The following is an 18,195-nucleotide window of genomic DNA, read 5'->3' on the forward strand; positions in this document are numbered from 1 at the left end:
CATCCTTGTGAAAGATTTCCTCAAAGGTTTTTGTTTTGTTTTGGTGATACTGGATTTGAACTCAGGGCCTCACAGTTGTTAGACAAGTGCTCTACCACTTGAGCTTTTTTTTTTTTTTTTTTTGTGCTTTAGTTACTTTTCAGATAGAGTCTTGACCTTTTTGCTGGGGCTGGCCTTGGACTGTTACCCTCTTACCTGTGCCTCCTGCATGGCAGAAATTACAGTAATGAACCACTACACCCAGCTCTTCCTCAACTGTTTTTCAGTAAGTTTCAGCTTTGAAGGGCTTAATGACACTGCTCTTAGAAGCAGCTTTCTGCCCCACCAAAGTAACTTGAAAATTTCAGGACCACACTGCTCCATGAATCCATCCTCCCCCCAGCCATCTACCTGGTCTGTACTCTGTGTCTTGTTGGGCTGGCATCAACCTGAAATTGAGGGCTGAATTGGACCATCATACCATTCATTTCTTTCTCTAGCTGTAAGAGGACCCTGGAATGATAATATGGCTTTGATGCTGGAGTCAGACAAAAGAAATCAGGCAGTCCCCAATTGTAGGGTTTCTTTGTCCCTTCCTGACTACATGCTATGTACCTGTGCAGGTATACAATTTGCACGAGTCATAGCATGGGGGGTGACTATAAAACGCATATGGGCTTCTCCACCTTCTAGTTTGTATTGCATATAACAATTAATTTGCCAATGATAAGCCAACAGGGCAAGTGCCATCCTTCATTCTCTTTTTGGTACAGTGCCTGCTATTGCCTTAATGCTCAATTAATAAAATCGCAGTAATGACCCTCCTCTTGGCCTTGTGTTCTGGAAGCAGTGCTGGGCAGATGATGACTCTGGAATGGATTTCCTCCGAGATTATTTCTAGCAGAGGTTGGAGAGTCACTGCAGTGCTGACTAAGGGTGGGATGGAGAGAGATTGGTAAACATGAGAGTTATGGAGGGAGGCGTAGAGACAGGAGTGGGTTGAGAGAAAGAGAAGTCACTAGGGTGGGGATGGGGCATCTGTAGGCTTACAGAAATTTGGGGGTGGTTGGGGAGAAGAGCTTCAATTTTGGATCCAGTCTGACTTTGATTAGAATCTTGGCTCTGCCATTGACCAGCTGTGGCTTTGGGGAAAGTTTCTTAAGCCCTCTTAGCCTCTATTTTCTCATTGAGAATGGGGATGGTGTCTACCTCATATATTATGAAGGCTGACAAAAAATCTCAGTATTATACTCTTGAAACTTCTCTTGGAGCCATCTGCTCCCTTGTAAAAGCCAGTGTTAGGAAGACACCCTTCTATCCTGGATGTCTCATGACCACCCCCAACATATCTGATCAAGTACCTCACCCTCCACCGTTGCAAGTGATCTCTGATCATCCGGGCCTGCCTTCAGTAAGAATCCTGTTAGGTAATTTTAGCTAGAACCAACCCTCCCCACCCCTACCCCTGATATTTCCTCTTAGTCATTTTCCATTCACTTACCCCCACCCTTCTCCTTGGCTACAAACTCCTACTCGCCCATGCTGTGTAAAGAATCGAGCCCAGTCTGGTTCCCTTGCTACCAAATCCCATTGCAGTAGTCTGTATAGCTATGGCAATAGTCCTCAACAAAGTCTTCCTGCCTATGTCTTAACAAATGTCACTGAATAATGTGTTCTTTAACAAGAAAACTAAAGGCCGAGAAAAAGCAAACCACCCAGGGCCTCCAAAAATGAAAATGTCCTCCATATCCTAACCTCCTTGTCATCAACCTGCAGCTGTTCATGTGTCCACGCACACCTGAGTACTGAGGCCTCCTACAGTCTATTCAGGTTTAGGGATTCGGTTCAGCTGACCTTTAAAGCTGGGTGTCACATCGACCCTGCAGATTGGGGAAACTGAGGAAAGTCACACCTACGTCTAGACACGACTGCTTCCGTGGGCCTGCAGGTAACCAGGTGTGCCACGAAGGCCTCCTCCCTTCCCCCTCTCTGGGGCTTCAGGGAATGGGGGTACGAGGAGTGTCTCTGTGCCAAAGGTGGCGCTCGGTGCGTTCTGCAGGTGAACGGCACGGCACTGGGGTGGGGGTTGGGGGGCGCGCGGAGAGGGGTCGCGGGGCTTGGGGCGAAGGCTCCCGCGGCGCAGTGGCCGCCAGGTGGCACCACGGGCCCGGGGCCTGGGCGCGGCACTGAGCGGCGCGGCGCGGGGCAGGAAGGGGTTAAGGCACTGGCGGGGCGGCCGCGGCCGCGGCTCTTCGGGGAAGCCCGGCGCGGGGCGCGCAGGAGGGAGCGGCCGCGGCTGCGGGGCCCGGCCAATCGGGCGGCGGGCCCGGCGCGCGCGGAGCCTCGGCAACATGGAGGGAGGCGCGGCGCCCGGCCGCCCGTGACGCGCCGCTGCCCGGCCCGCTCGCGGCGAGCCCGAGCCGCCCGCGGCCCCGCGGCGCGAGATGAGCAGGTCCGCAGCGCTGCTGCTCTGCCTGCTGGGCTGCCACGTCTGGAAGGCGGTGACCAAGACGCTGCGGGAGCCCGGCGCCGGAGCGCAAGGTCGGTGGGCGGCGGCGGCGGCGGCGGGGCCGGGGGGCTTTGTGTCGCGCCGGGCCTGGCGCAGAGGCGGCGGTGGTGGCGGCGGCGGGAGGCTCGGGGCCGCATTGTGGTGGCGGCCGCCGCAGCCCCGAGCTGCACCGGAGCCGGGCCTGCAGTCTCCGCAGTCCCCGCAGTCCTGGCGCTGCGCTCCCGAGGGGGCGGCGCCGCCCGGGGACGCGGGGCCCGCGGGGCAGATGCTCCCGGGGGGCCGAGGCGGGCGGGGGTGCGGTGGCACCAGCTGTTGTGGCTGCTGCTGCTGCTGCTGCTGGTGGTGGCTCTTCTGCATGGATGCATCCGAGGTCCTTTCCTTTATGCCGTGACTCGGACACGCGGCTCCATCTCCTCGCTGCGGGAGAGGGCGACCCCAGGACTCGCCGCCGTGGCTCCTTGGTCCCAGCCCTGGGCTCGGGTCCTACAAGCCCTGCAGCGCCCAGGCTGCGATCGGCCCTTTTGTTGTAGCGAGGAGGGGGCGGCCGCCGCCCCGGAGTCCCCTGCACCCCCAGGTCAGCGGCATTGCCCTCCACCAGCCTGCTGCAGTTTGGGAAAGTTTTGGGGTCTTCTCCCCCTTCCTATCCCAGACCTTTAGGGGTTTGCTCAGCCGTTCAGGAATCATCCTAAGAGGTGAAAGAATTGGAACCCGCAGGCCCCGATCACTTAAAAAAAATAAAATATAATATATATGTATATTTATATATATAATTTCCATGTCTGTGTGTTGCCTTTTGTTTAATCTTTGGTCTCTACAAATCTGCTTTCCAGCCATGAGAGTAATGTGGTTGCCTCTGAGGACAGTCACAAGCGGTCTTTTTTTTTTTTTTTTTCCTATCATAAATTTTGGGGGAGAACCTGAGAGCTTCCTTAGCATGCTTTGGTGGGGACAGAATCCGGTATTTCTCTGTTGCTGGCCTTTTCAAAAGGGAGACTGAGGCCCTAAAGGAGCCTTCCCAGCTCATTTGGGCCTCTCTGGCGTCAAGAGAGTTTGCTCCCGGCAGCCATGTAGACCCTGGAGATTCTGCACAGAAAGGTGGGTGTCCTGCAAAGTTGGCCCTGCACATTGAAGGAGTTGTGTGCCATCCCAGTATCCTCTTGCTGGAACCCGGCTTTACTCTTTTTCCCTCATGCTAACCTCCCTTGGTGCCTGGGACCAGAGAAGCCTGGACTTCATCCACCTGATATTGGGGATGGGGAGGCTTTGCCAGCAATCTACATGGTGAATTAAAGGTTTTCCTATCTAATGCTTTTACAGTTGCTTGCTGGCATCTCTTAAATGTGTTACTTCTTCTGTAGTTAACAATGTGACCATTATGAGCTGGGTATACATTTGGTAAAGTATGTTAGGAAAAGGTACAAAAAGACCCCTATGTCCTTTCACATAGGGAACAGATATTTATGACATTAGAGCATCAGTGACTTGTAGCCTCTTTCATTTATACCCTGCTGCCTTTGAATCATCTATTTTATTGAATGATACTTGCATTTCAATGAGACAGGTTGAATTTTTTGTTTTGTACTTGAAATAGCAATATATGGAAATACCGAGTTCATGTACTTATAAAATAGGAAAAGGCATGGTGTTAATTTAAAAAGAAGTAACCATGGAAAAATAATCTAGGTTTAGATCTAAGACCATGTCTTCTGAACTCTTGCTGCTAAACCCCCAGAAATGGAATATTCCATAAAGTGGGACAGAGATGATCCGTGTGAGAATATTTTTGCCATGGCTCAGAGTATCTGAATATATAGTATAGTTTCAGTGGAAGGTTGAGTACCTTGGAATATTGTTCCCCTAGGATTTCTTCCTTGATTCATTATTTAGGATACAGATGTGTTGTTAAGATGTTGAATGCAGTAGCTGTACCAGATCTCAGGGTCTTACTCCCTGGCATCTGGATTTTGAGTGAGTAGGTTGTTAAGAGAATGGACAGTATCTGTTCTGACATTTGAAGTCACCTTCGACCTACTGAGGCCTTCGAAGCATTTTAATACTGTATTTTCTAAACAGCTTTTAGAATTGTGTTTTCTCTACTCTCCTATGTCTTGTATACTTTGATGACAAATACTGCATCTGATTTCACTTTACAGTTCCAGCAGGTTGTTGGATTTATTTTGTACACAGTTGGAGCTTAAGTAGTGCTGAATGAGTGAATGGGTGAAAGGCTGAAGACACTAATGCATATGCCACAATGCAACCTGGGGTCATTATTATTGGCATGCATTTTAAGAAGAAAAGTTCAATTTTTACTTCTTCTTGAAACCAATTTGTAAAATTTTTACTTTTATTATAAAAACAAGCTTAAATTATACTTGGGATAAGCATTGTACACACACATTGTGCAATATCAAGGCTTAGAAATTACTTAGGAAAAACTACTTAGAGCCAGGCTCAGTGGCTCACTCCTACAGTCCTAGCTACTCAGGAGGCAGAGATTGAGAGTATTAGGGTTTGAGGCCAGTCTAGGCAAAAAGTTATCAAGACCCCCATCTCAACCAATAAAATTAGGGTGCACGCCTGTCATCCCAGCTACATAAGGAAGCATGAATAGGAGGATCATGGTCATAGCCCAAGCATAAAATCAAGACCCTGTTCCAAGCTAAAGGGGCTGGAGGCATGGCTCAAATAGAGTGTCTGAGTGCAAAGCCCTGAGTTCAAGCCTCAGTCCTGACAAAACAAAAGCAGAAACAATCAAACAAAAAACTAATTAGCAAACTCAAGCTCATAGAAACCATATAGCGTAGTATTCCAGCTAGATTCCTGGGACTAAATGGCATTGTGTTTATTAAATGAAATTTTACTATATCATCTGGGGAAGCTAACATTTGGAAAAATTTCTTGGCATTACTTTGCTGTTTGTCTATTCAAGATAAGACTTAAGGTTTGGCTGCAGATACTCTTGCTGGAGCTGCTTTGAATCTGCAATGATTTGCAATACATCAGTTAATTAGTTGCCTCTGACCAGTGGTGAACATGAACTAGCTCAAGAATATGATTGGGCGTTTTTTATTAAGTGTTTCATCTGAGTTGCTCTGAAGCATTTACAGTATCCATTTTTGTGGAAATTTTACAGAAAGTGTTATTCAAAAGTTCTGAACAGCTTTGACTTTTTGCCTCTCTTACAAAATTGCATTGAAGTGGCTTGGTGTTGGAGGCCCACTCCTTGAAGAATGGCAAGTTGTGCATATGTACTCTGTAGAGATGGAATTTTAAAGCCCAATGCTATTTGTGTGCCAAAAGAAAGGTCAGCATTAGGTGAAGGACTTCATGCACAGACTTCTAGTGTATGCTCCTTATTTTGTTGTTATTATCTAACAGTAAAGTATTTTTGCAATAATGTGCTAACTTTCATTCATCTCAGAAAAGCTGAAACGTGTCATAGCATTTGACGGCATGGTTGGCTACTTAAGAGCACTATTCTTTGCCAGACTCAAACTTCAGTTATCAGACCACTGTGATCAGTTGAGAAACCACGAAGTGATGGATGGAGGGCTATCAAGATGATTAGCCAACAAGTAAGAACCTTGCTGACATTACCTTAAGAGCCTAATAACTATTTCTTTGTTTCTGTGGTGCTGGGGATGGAAGCTATGGCTTCTTGCATGGTAGGCAAGTGCTCTACCATGAGATGCATCCACCTCAGCCCAAGAATATAATGTTTAAACACAACTAACTGGGTTGACATCCTGGGAAAGTGTAGGAATTGTACTTACTGAGGCCACTGGGCTCATTAACAGCCTAGCCAGGTGTGACAGCTGTCTGCAGAAGCAGCCCCAATGTTTAAGGGATTTCTGGCCAAAGTCTTTGATTTTTTTTCTTTTTTGAGATAGGATCTTACAATGTGGCCTATGCTGGCCTCAAACTCCCTGGGCTCAAGCAGTCCTGTTTCAGTCTCCTGAGTAGTTGGGACTACAGGTGTGCACCACAATACACTTTATGAATTATATCTGTATTGTACTTATTCTGTAATCCTTTGTAACTTATAGGTTATTAGTTTAAAGTCCTAAGCAGAAGAAGGAAAATACTATAATGGATTTCTAACCTGAAGCTTGCAAATTACCTTCTCAGTTTTAACCAATTTTTCATTTTGAGCAAATTACATATCTCTATAAATCATACTGTATAGCTTTGTCATTGTTGATACGTAGTGAATAATTTTAGTAAATACTAATTTACTACATTTAGTAAAAAAGTATGTGGAAATAAGTTGGACCACAGACATGTATAATGCTGTACATTGAAGGAAAACTTGGATAAAGCATATTTTGAAGATTTATATGGAAGTTCATCCTGTGATAACACCTTTCTTGGGTACTGTTGTTGAAATTTGTAATTGAAATTATTATTCATATCAATGCTATTAAAATTTAGCTAAGTTATAGGGAAATATTGTAAGATATTGTAAACAAATAATTTTCACTTGATTTTGTCAAATGATTTTCCTCAGAATGTTTTATTTTGTTTTGTTTGACAGGGTCTCACTATAGATAGCCCAGGCTGGCCTTGAACTCACAATCCTCTCCACACACACACACAAACACACACACGCACACACACTTCCCAAGTGAGGGGACTTTAGCTACTTCAGGACTAGCTAAATTGTTCTGATCCAGCAAACATGGAACTTAATGTATTTTTAAAATTAAGCCTCAGTACCCTAACATAAGACCAATTACTTGTATGAAAAGGAAATTCTACAGTGTGACCCACACATGCCCTACGAAAAGAAAACCATTATTTTTATAAAGTTAGACTCAGAAATAGGCAAAACGTAAGGTAATCCAACACTTTAAAAGGAGTTCCTCGTAAGTTCTTCTAAAAATAAACAGTTCAGCTAGCATATTTAAGATGATCCCATCTTCCTCTGATCAAGTGATCGACTTATTTGCCAGATCCCCTTCCTCTTCCTTTGACTCTAAGTCGGTCTGCAAACATTTGCTCCTTTTCCTTTCAGTATCCCTTACAGAACTGATCAATCCTTACAAATTACAGCAGTAATCCTTCTATTGGATGACTCCTACTTTCTTTCCTCCTACCATTAGCTAGTATCTTAGCTTTATTTCTTTATAGCTAATAAGTTAATGGATACCTTTCTTTTTTAAAAATAATAGTATAAATTAGTTGTACAATGGGGTTTCATTATGATCATTCCATACATGTGTATGATGTGCTTTGATCAAATTCACCCCTATTATTCTTTCTTATCCCTTCTCCCCTTCTTTAACAGTTTTCAGTGGGTTTCATTGTGCTGTTGTCATACATATATACAAAGTTCTTCAGCCATACTCACTACCCATCACCCTCTCCTTTCCCTTTTCCCGTTCTTCTGGTTTGTCCCTTTAAAATCCTCTTTTTATGTCATGTTATTAATTTTTTAAGGTCTAGATCCTATATATGAGAGAAAACATTTGACATTTGTCTTTTTGAGCTTGGCCTATCTCACTCAATGTGTCAATCTCCATTTCCATTCATTTTCCTGAAAATAACATAATTTCATTTTTTCTGGATAAATAATACTCCCCTGTGTGTGTACCACATTTTCTTTATCCATTCAGCAGTTGTTAGACATGAAGGCTGATTTGTATTTTGGCTCTTGTGAGTAGTGCTATAGTAAATATGGCTGTGCAGGTCTCTCTGCTGTAAGCTGACTTACATCAATTAGGAATATGTACCCAAATGGACACTTTTATTTCAGTTCTCCAGGTTAACCTTAAACTTGCCATCTTCTACCTGCCTCCTCCACCCTAGCATATCTTTGTAACTCGGTTTGAAATCTGTGCATTCACAGAGAACCTTTCTCTTGCTTGTGATCAGTAAACTTACAGACGTACTTAAACAGCACATTTTAGTGCTCAAGGAACTTGGGGACCAAGCTGACCTAAGGTAACCTGCTCTCCAGGCACTCAGACCCTACAAGAGGTGAAACAGTGATCCCAAAGATGGCCATGTCGTAATCCCCAGAGCCTGTGAGTGTCACTTAACATGGCAAAAGAGACTTTTGCGGAGGTGATTTGGTTAGGGTTCTTGAAATGGGAAAGTTACTAAGAACTACTTGGATAGGCCCAGTATAATTATAGGGATTCTTACAAGAGGAAAGCAAGAGCTAGAAGCTGAGGGTCAGAGCTAGAGAGAAATGGAAGAGATTACACAGCTTTGAAAAATGAGTAAGGGGCCATTAACCAAGGTGTGTGTCTGCTGTCTCCAGATGAAATTGAGCTTTGACAACATCTTCAATCAAGCCTAATAAAACTGTTTTTGAACTATAAGATAACAAGTTCATGTTCCTTTTAGCCATTGAGTTGTGGTAATTTGTTACTGCAGCAACAGGACACTAATACAGACTGTAACCCCTAAGAACTGTGAAGAGACACACCCATATGGTTAGGCATGAGCCACTCTTTGGAACTGAGCTACTAAAGATAACATCTGGAGAGATGCCTGGGGTTCTTGTATCTGTTTAACAAAATTCTGCCAAACTGGAGGCATGACAAGGATCCTTAGGGAACACATCAGTGACTCTTCCCCACCATCAAAATAACTACTTTTCTTCCAGATGAGATCAATGAGCTCTGACTTCTCTTTTGATCATAAGCGAGGTACGTCAAGTCTGTTGCGTTCCTTCCAGAGATGACATTCACACTGGGAGGGAGAACTTGGTACCCTTCCAAACCCTTACCCAAAGCTACTTGCAGAAATCTTGCTTGCTTTGTAGCTTCGTTCTCATTTTTGTTGAAACATTGATTAGTCAGCTTTCTATCACTGTGACAAAACACTGAGATAATCAACTTAGAGGAAGGAAAGATTGATTTTGGCTCATGGTTTCAGTCCATAGTCAGTTGGCCCCATACTTCTGGGCCTGTGGCAAAGTGAAACATCATGGTGTATAGTGTATAGTGGAGCAAAACCACTCACTTCATGCTGTCCGGGAAGCCAAGAGAGAGCTTGAGCTTATAACAAAAGCCCTTCCCCCAAGCCCATTAAGCTAGGAATCCATCAATGGATTCATCCATTGATAAAGTCAGAGTCCTCATGATCCAGTTACTTCCCAAAGGCCTCACCTACGAACACTGTTCTGTTGGGACCAAGCCCTCAATACACGAACTTTTGGGGGACTTTTTGATGTGAAGCATAGCAAGTATATCTATTAGTAACTGAGGAAAACATGGTTGTGATGGAATGTCACTATAGGCTCTCAATGTCTTGAGATGTTATGGGTCCCCCCTAAACTCGAATGGCGACCCAGTGGTCACTTAGCATACCCTGAGATGTTTTTCTACTTCTCTTAGGCAAATGAGCCTCTCCAGCTCCTGGACTGGGACCATTTTCCAACTGAAGAAGTCCCCATGCTTGCAAGGGGAAAGAGCCATGTGGAACCCCCAAGACAAACCTTAACACTGAGGTCTTCTGCAATTTCTGTCTCACTGAGAGCAAAAAATAATGTTCAGAGGAGACCTGAAAAGGAAGGCAGATGACATTGGGGCAGGTCCCAGGACCGGAGCTGACTTCTGGAGATTTAGTGGAATAGTGTGGGATTCATACTTCCTGTCCTGGGAAAGGAAAAGGATGATGACATGGGTTGACATGAGTCTCTTTCCTAGGAACTGAACTTAAGGATGGAGAAAAGCTTGAACCTTCTCAATTTCTGGACTTTGGCCAAATGGTAAATTAGTAATGGAAAAAGGGAAAGAATCACCTAGTTTACTTTCAGGCTGAAGACCTTACATGTTAAATAGCATCCTTGTCTCCCTGTCGCATCCCTCAAACTTTATTCATTCCGTTTTTTAACTCCCCTGCCATGTAAACATTAGCCCACCTAGGGTACTGCTGAAACCAGCCTGTCTTTCTCTCAATCTTAGTCTGTTCTTTTTACTCAAACTCTTCCACACTATCTCTCTTCAAACACCATTTTATTCATGTTTCTCCCCTACAAAAAAAATTTAGTATTTCCCATTTATCCAGATTGTGAAGTCCAAATTACAAAGTCTGGTCTTTCCAACCTCCTTGCTCTTCCACAAGTGTGTGCCCCTCACAGCTTTACCTCCTGCTCATCACCAGTTAAATCATCTTCTCCAATAGAACCTTCCTTTATCATCCCCCAAATGGTTGCTCTACAGCCTCACTTCCTTTCACCTCCAGCTATTCTGTTTTCCATGCTTGAAATCAAGTTCCCAAATACATTAGCGTCAGCTTTATGAAGACAGTATGCCAAATACTCATTGGACAGTAGCAGGGTATGTGTGGGGTGTGTGTGTGTGTGTGTGTGTGTGTGTGTGTTAGAGGGAGAATATTGTTTTGTGTAAGCTTATTTAGAAGTCTTTCTCCTCTTATAATTTACAGTGAGTTGGAAAATAAATGGAAAAAATAAACAAATGAAGTAAGAAGACCATCACTCAGGTCCTCTTTATGTAATTAGGCAAAATGAAACCCACTGATGCAGCTATCTGTTGTCTGTAATGTTTCTAGGGCTTACCACAATGGAACAGGAAGTTTGATTAAGGAGAACATGAGCACATCACTTCCTGTCCCATGAAGTGGTAAGTTAGAAGAGGTCGTCCGTTTGCTCTAACTTACACTGATGTAAGCAGTAACAGCAGTGATTGGGCAGAACTGATGCTACAGTGATTTCCAATGTCAGTTGAATCTCTTAATGATAATTACAGAGATAGTTAGGGAAAGTTCTCATTGTGTAATCTGGTTGGGAAGATAAGATTATCAAACATAAATTTAATATATTCATCAAATATTTTGAACCAATAATTTTACATAAAACATAAAAAGACATACTCAAATATGAAAACTGGCAAGGTTTTTTTGGAACAGTGGGAAGTAGCAGATAGTATAAGAAAAGATAGGTAAGGAAATAATACTTTGCAAGTGAGTATGGAGTTAGCAAAAGATTGTTTTGTTGTGTTATTTTGCTTGTCTTATTTTAAACTATGTCCTACAAGGAGAGAGAAGCATAAAGTTAGGAAGGGTACAACTATTTCCAAGTCAAATGAACTTTTTCATTTGTTCAGACATTTTTTTAGCTTAAATTTGAGTAGGAAAATGATGGAGTTTGTATTGGAGGGGAAGATTTTTTAACACCAGACACTCTGGTTAATGCTGTCCTCAGCCCATAAGGTGACTCACGTTAGTAAGACTCCTGATTTCCAAAACAGAGTTAGTCTCCCAGTCTCAATTATGAGGCTTATGTTCTTTCTCTGACAAGTATTAGCGTGTGGCTGTTGTTTTGGTTCACTTGCACCACAATTATAGCTTAGATCTCCTCAGAAACTAGGTCAACAGAAAGTATTTTCTAATAGAAATTTATCTTAACAGAATTAAAACACACACACACATATATATTGGGTTTCAATATTATTAATGTGTTACTTAGTCATTTATTAATAATTGGTTTTCATTTATTATTAATTGTATTTTATTAATAATTTGAATAAGGACTCTGCTGGGCCACTAGTCATACGTTCTTATGAAATAAAGGTAAAAGAGATGCTTGCAAAATTTAGATCCAAATTTAAATCCAAATAAATAAAAAATCCTCTATGGGCAGTAGTTATGGCAATAACTAAGTTGTAAAATGGGATAGGTTAATTTTCTTTTTCATCAATGGGAAAAAACTTAGATCTTTGAGGTAGCCAGAAAATTCATTAAATAAATGGTGATCAGAAAGTGTGAATTGGTTACCTAAACTGCCAGGGTATTTTTGGGCTGTCCTGTGAAGCTTGTGCTCTACAAAATGGCCTACGACATAATTCTACTGGTCCTGAGCTGGCCTGGCCATACTTGGAGGATTGTCTGTGGTCCTCAGTGGCAGATCTAAGATTGCTGTTGACCCTTCTGGACACATTCCAAGGGAAGCTTGAGATCAGTCGCTGTGTTCATCCATCTCATATCATTAATCTGCCATTGACTTTTGGTGACACATGGCTGGACTGGCAGGCATCTCTACTCACACAGCCCTCTGACAGGAATCTCACTGTCCTGGATTATCACAGGCTCAGTTCCAGATTCGATGAATTGGGTTTAGCAGATGGATAACCCCAGGGTTTTTTGTTTTTGTTTTTTTTTTTAAGGATAGCAGCTAAATTGGTAACTTCAAAGTCTTGCTCATGAGAGATGGTTTGGTCCCAGAGAACATTTGGTCTGGAGGAAAAAGACACCCAGGAGACAAGTAGTGAACTTGAGACACTTTAAGGGCCATTACATTCGTTTTCTATAGTGACCTTAACAAATTATCCCACAGTTAGTGGTTTCAAACAGCCATTATTATCCTACAGTATTCATGGGGCAGAAGTCTGGGTATAGCAAGGCTCAGCCAAGCCTCTGCGTAGGGCTTCACAAGGCCACAGTCAAAGGCCGTGTTCCTTTTTAGAGGCTCTGGTGATAAATCTGCTTCTAAATGCATTGAAGTTATCAGAACACAATTCCTTGCAAGGGCAGGACTGAGATCCCTCTTGCTTTGCTATCTGTCAGCCAGGAGCTTTTCTTAGCTCCATAAAACCATCTGCGGTCCTTGTCACCTTGTTCCTTCTATTGTCAAGCCAGCAACTGCACATCAGGTCTCTGATGTGGTCATCTGTGGTGTCTCCAAGCACAACCAGAGACTGCTTCTTGCCTTTAAGGGCTTGTGTCATTAGATTGGGCCTGCCACATCGTCAGAATAATATCCTCATTTCCTTGATTGCTTCTCCTCAATTTCCTCTGCAGTCTCTTCTGCCATTTGACGTGGGGACACAGTCACAGGTTCCAGGGATGTGAGTGTGGACTTTGTGCCTGCTGCTACCCTAGTGTAAAGGATGGATCATGCTGTGGACCTGAGGTCTCGGGAGGCTCACCTCTCTGCCACTGATCATGTTGAGGAGGAGGGAAAAGACTGCTCTATGTCTTCTCTGCAGTTCTCAAGAAGGGTTTTAGGCAAGTGACTTCTTGGACCTTCCTACCCTGAGACTTTAGAACCCAGCATGGGCACATATGAGAAAAATTTAAGGCAGTTTACTTAATACCAAATGCTGTATGTAAAAGCACTGCATTTGAAGTTGAGTTTTTGTGTGTTGACTGTGAGAATCTAGAAGTGAAGTTTATTTAGATACTTGAAATTTATTAAATTCATTCCATAGTAAATATTTATTTATATCTCTATTATCCTTAATATTTCTTCAGTGTAACACAGACAGGTGCTCTCTTAGAAATGAGGAAAAAATAACAATAGTGATTTGCTAATATGTTGGGTGTCTGTTACTATGCAAAGTAATTTAATGGATTATTTTCTTTAAATTTCATGTCAGTCCTTTAAGATATAAAAATCATTATCATTTTATAGAAGAGGAATGTGAAGAACAGAGAAGGTCACCCATCTTGCCAAAGTCACATGTAATGGGTAGAGCCCACCATGTTACAGGAGGCCATCTGGCCTTTACCCTCAGACTATGCTGCTTTACGACTGGGAGGATTAAATTATAATTTCACATAATTTTTGCATCATGGCATTTTACCAGGCCTCTTGAAGGTAATTTTTGTTTTTAAATAAAGACAAAAATATCCCCTTGTGAGGTCCCCATTTGCCTTTGACGCATTGAAAGTGACCTTGAACAGTTATTTGCTGAGTGTCTCCTAAGAGCAAAACTAGGTACATGGTGTCGTGTGGGATCCAGATGTAAAGAAAGGATAGGTGCACTCACATAACTCCCATAGTTCTTACAGGAGGTTCATCAGAACAGGGTGGGGTTTGGGGTTACACCCAGCTGGGGTTGATGGATTCTTCTGGCCTGGTTTTAAAGCCCATGAGGCTTTGGCAATCTGTTTACACAACAAGAGAAAGGCACCAGCTTGAACCCAGCAACTGGGGAGTTGGGAAAGATGTGGTCATGTATAAAATAGTCATTCAGGTGTGGTTGGATTCACAGAGCATCATGAGAGACATTTTTCTTCTTTTTTGGCGTAAAGGGAGGATTTTATTTGCTCTGAAGTGTGAAGTACGGGGGTTTTTTTGGTATTTGAACTTACTTGCAAAAGTTTAACCCTTTTTTTCTTTGAGAAAAGCTTCTTACTTTCTGCTTGTGCAATAATCAAACCAGTGGTTTTATGGGACTATAACTATTGTTTTCTAGATTATTTCATGCAAGCATCATACAAGAAATTTACAGTAAATACCCATACAACCGGCTTAGATTCTACAGTAAGCATTTTACCATACTTGGCTTTATTACTTACCTATCCATTTATTCATCCCTCTATCCATCCATTAACCAACCCTTTTTGATGCATTTTAAAGTATGTCCCAGGTGTCAGTGCTCTCTCTCCCAAATACTTCAGCGTTTATATCATTAATTAGTATACAGTATTTATTTAGTTTTGCCTTAGAAAATTTTGCATACAAGGAAACACAAATTGTTTAACATTTACATACACCTGTGCAACTCCAAACCTTATCAAGCTTTAGAACATTATCATCACTCCAGAAAGTTTCCTCATCCCCCATCCAAGGAAATCTGATTTTTTCTACTGCAGATTAGCTTTTCATTGTTGTTGGTAGTAGTAATTTTAGAACTTCCTATGAATGGAATCAGACAGTTTGCACTCTGGTGTCTTTTATTCACCATCATATTTTTGAGGTCCATCCATGTTCTGGGTTGTATCAGTACAGTGTTTTTTTCTTTTCTTTTCTTTTTTTTGCTGAATAGTTTTCTATAATATGAATATTCCAGGTTAGTCATCAATTCTTCTACTGATGGACCCTAAGTTTATTTCTAGTTTGGGGCTATTTGCAAATATAGTTTCTATGAATATTTTGTCCAATTTTTCTGTGCACATATTTTTTTCTCTTGAGATTACTAGAAGTAGAATTGCAGGGTCATAGAGTATGTAAGTGGTTAGTTTCATAAGAAACTGCTAGAACTTTTCCAAAATTGGTTGTATCTTTCTATATTGCCAGCAAAATGTACAGAATTTTCTCTTGGTGGTGTTCATATGTTTAATTTCAGCCATTTTGAGGACATATATATATATATATATTTGATAAAAATTTGTACTGCATATATTTTGCTTTCCAGATCTAAGTGGCTTGAGTTTTTGAAGTGTTGAAGCATTTTTTAAAAACCAACATTGATGTTTGAGTACTATGCTTATTTTCAACAATTACTTATTTTCAACTATGTCTTAATGAAAGCTTTTCTTTTTTCTTTAATATTTAGTTAGTACTATAACTTTATCAAATGATCTCAATGACTCTCCCGTCTGGTCATGTAGAACCACATTATCACATACTTGTGAGATAAGGTATGGTGTGGGTGTGCCTGAGGGTATGTGTCCTTCTGTGCACATCTGTGTGTCTGCATCCAAGATGGAGAGGGAAGGGGAGAGAAAGAGAAAGTACCCTTCTGGGGTAATATTTGAGGTGACATTTTCTCTCTTTAAAGGAAACCCGAGTGCACATGCCATTTGAAAGTCACAAGTGTTGATATATTCAAAAAGAGCCAAGCTCTCTTAGTGCCTGAGCAGCTTTTAGAAGTTACTTGGGAGGCTTCATTAACCCCTGTGCATCATCAGTGTACTGATTCAGTTCCTCAAAACATTTTAATAGCTTTTAAAAGTTAAGATAATAAGAGTTCTAAATATATCCATTACCGAAGGCAGAAAATTTAAATGCATGCTGAATGTACCAGGTGATGGTCTGCCTTGAGTTTTAAACAGCTTCCCCCAAAGACAAGAAAGTCAGGCAGGATGTAATTGTTTCCTGTTTCCTCCCCTGTGCCTTTAGCCTGTTGTCTGCTGTCAGGTTTCAGTGGTAGGGGTACCTGTAGTAGAATAAAAGTTTATGATGCTAGAGCAACTCTGACTTGTTACATGGTGTTTCCCAGTGGAGCCAGGGCACCCTCGTTTTGGTGAAGTGCTATTGGAAAAGGACTCACACATAGACATAGGTTTCCCTGGGCCTCTCTCCCCAGATGTCTTCCCAGGATTTCTAAGGAGACAGATGCCAGGTTCATTGGCTCAGAAACACGGCTGCACCCTCTCTTTCATGCAGAGCTCCAGGAGCCAGGTGCACAGTGGGAGGAACCTCAACACTAGCATGGCAAGGGTTTGTCACTGCTGCAGTTTCATGATCACACACACAGCGTGACAGGTGAGATGGGCCCTAGACTGCCAGGATGGGGCTTCCTCTAAATCAGCCTCGTTCATTAGTCACTTCAGGTATACCTGCCTGTCCGTGCCGAAAAAAGGGTTTATGATGACAATGCCCAGTGTTGACAACATTAATTGTAAGTCACTGTGTGACCAGATGAAAGCTTGGTATACACTTGGCTTTTCAGATGAGTGCATATCCGTATGTGAATTTAATGGAATTGAGCAGTTTTTGCCTTCCATGTTTGGGATTTAGGGAGGAGTGGGCACTGGAATCAGGTTTCTCTGCAGTTCTGTGTCTTCTCTCTTAGTGGCCTTTCCTAACTTTTCTATTTTAGAGTCCCCCAGCTTTTTGGAAACTGTTTCCATGCAGAGAACAACCCTGTGCACAGGCCCTGCTGTATACACTGTTGCCTTTCAGTGGAGATATTCTTTCCTGTGCCCTTTGTCTGGCTTCTTTGGACTGCATGACAGAAGGAATTAGTGGCATAAACAGTCCTTTCTGTTGGTTATATTAAAATAGAGATTTTATAAAAAGAGATTCTTTTTCAAAGTTAGAATATTTTCTGGCATCTATACTCATGAGATATGTTCTTCAGTCTCATGCCTCCTCTTCAAGCCCTACATTTATTTGCATTTAAAATGACAAAAAGTCATACTCTGGTATCTGTTACAGTGCCTGTATTTCTGATATTAATAAAGTCTGTGGTGTTCTCAGTAAGGAAAACAAAATAGTTTTAGAGAATTGCAAGTCTTTTACTCCAAGTAATTATAATACAAAAGGGCAATTCTTTAAGCATGGCATGAAAGAAATTACTTGTGTTTAATGGCATTTGATTTTTTAAAATATTCCAGTGAATCAGAGGTTGGAGGTGATGGGCTTTTGGATGCCATCTTTAGAACAAGGTTTGCACTTCTTGCTCAGCTACTCGGGCTCCCTCTTTGTTGCCTACCATCTGCTCTCCGTGTTTTTTCGTATGTGTGATAAGGCATATGGCTGACGGATAGAAAAGTCAAGCCATGCAACTGGTGAGAGTGGAGAACAGGGGGGTCTGCAGTATGGTCAAGTTGGCAGTCCCATCTGCCCAGCCCAGGGAGTCTTTCAGCAAGTTGGGGTGCTCTCCAGGCCCTGTGTGGGAAGCCCCTGAGGCCTAGGTTTCCTCCAAATGTTGCTAGTATGGTTACAGAAAAGTTGTATCTCCTTCCTAAGTGATTTTGCTTACTGCCAGTACATGGTTTTATGGATACTTTTGTTTCTTTTTATTATAAGCATAAAGACTGCCTAGAGAAATTAAACTAAGACACCTTTAGCTCATTTATCTCCTGGCAGAAAAAATTGTTCCAGGGGCTTTAATTCTTTTTCTTTTCTTTCTTTCTTTTTTTGACGTCCTGTCTGACTAAGCAGTCTCTTCTGGCCTAGAACTCACTATGTAGCTCAGGCCAGCCTCAGAGTTGTGATCCTTCTACCTCTGCCTCCCCAGTGCTGGGATTATAGATAAGCTCCCCACCATGCTCAGCTT

At 42.4% G+C, this 18,195-nt stretch overlaps 1 protein-coding gene across 1 annotated transcript in view; it reads left to right on the plus strand.

The window, feature by feature from the left end:
* Window positions 1-2,371: 2,371 nt before the first annotated feature.
* Fam171a1 (family with sequence similarity 171 member A1) overlaps window positions 2,372-18,195 on the plus strand; it is a 120,758-nt gene continuing 104,934 nt past the window's right edge. Inside the window, exon 1 of the mRNA XM_020171582.2 lies at window positions 2,372-2,520. Coding sequence (XP_020027171.2) covers window positions 2,424-2,520 — 97 coding nt within the window. The 5' untranslated portion in view covers window positions 2,372-2,423. The remainder of the gene's footprint in view (window positions 2,521-18,195) is intronic.

This window comes from Castor canadensis, chromosome 15 (assembly GCF_047511655.1).
Source record: "Castor canadensis chromosome 15, mCasCan1.hap1v2, whole genome shotgun sequence".
NCBI lineage: Eukaryota > Metazoa > Chordata > Mammalia > Rodentia > Castoridae > Castor > Castor canadensis.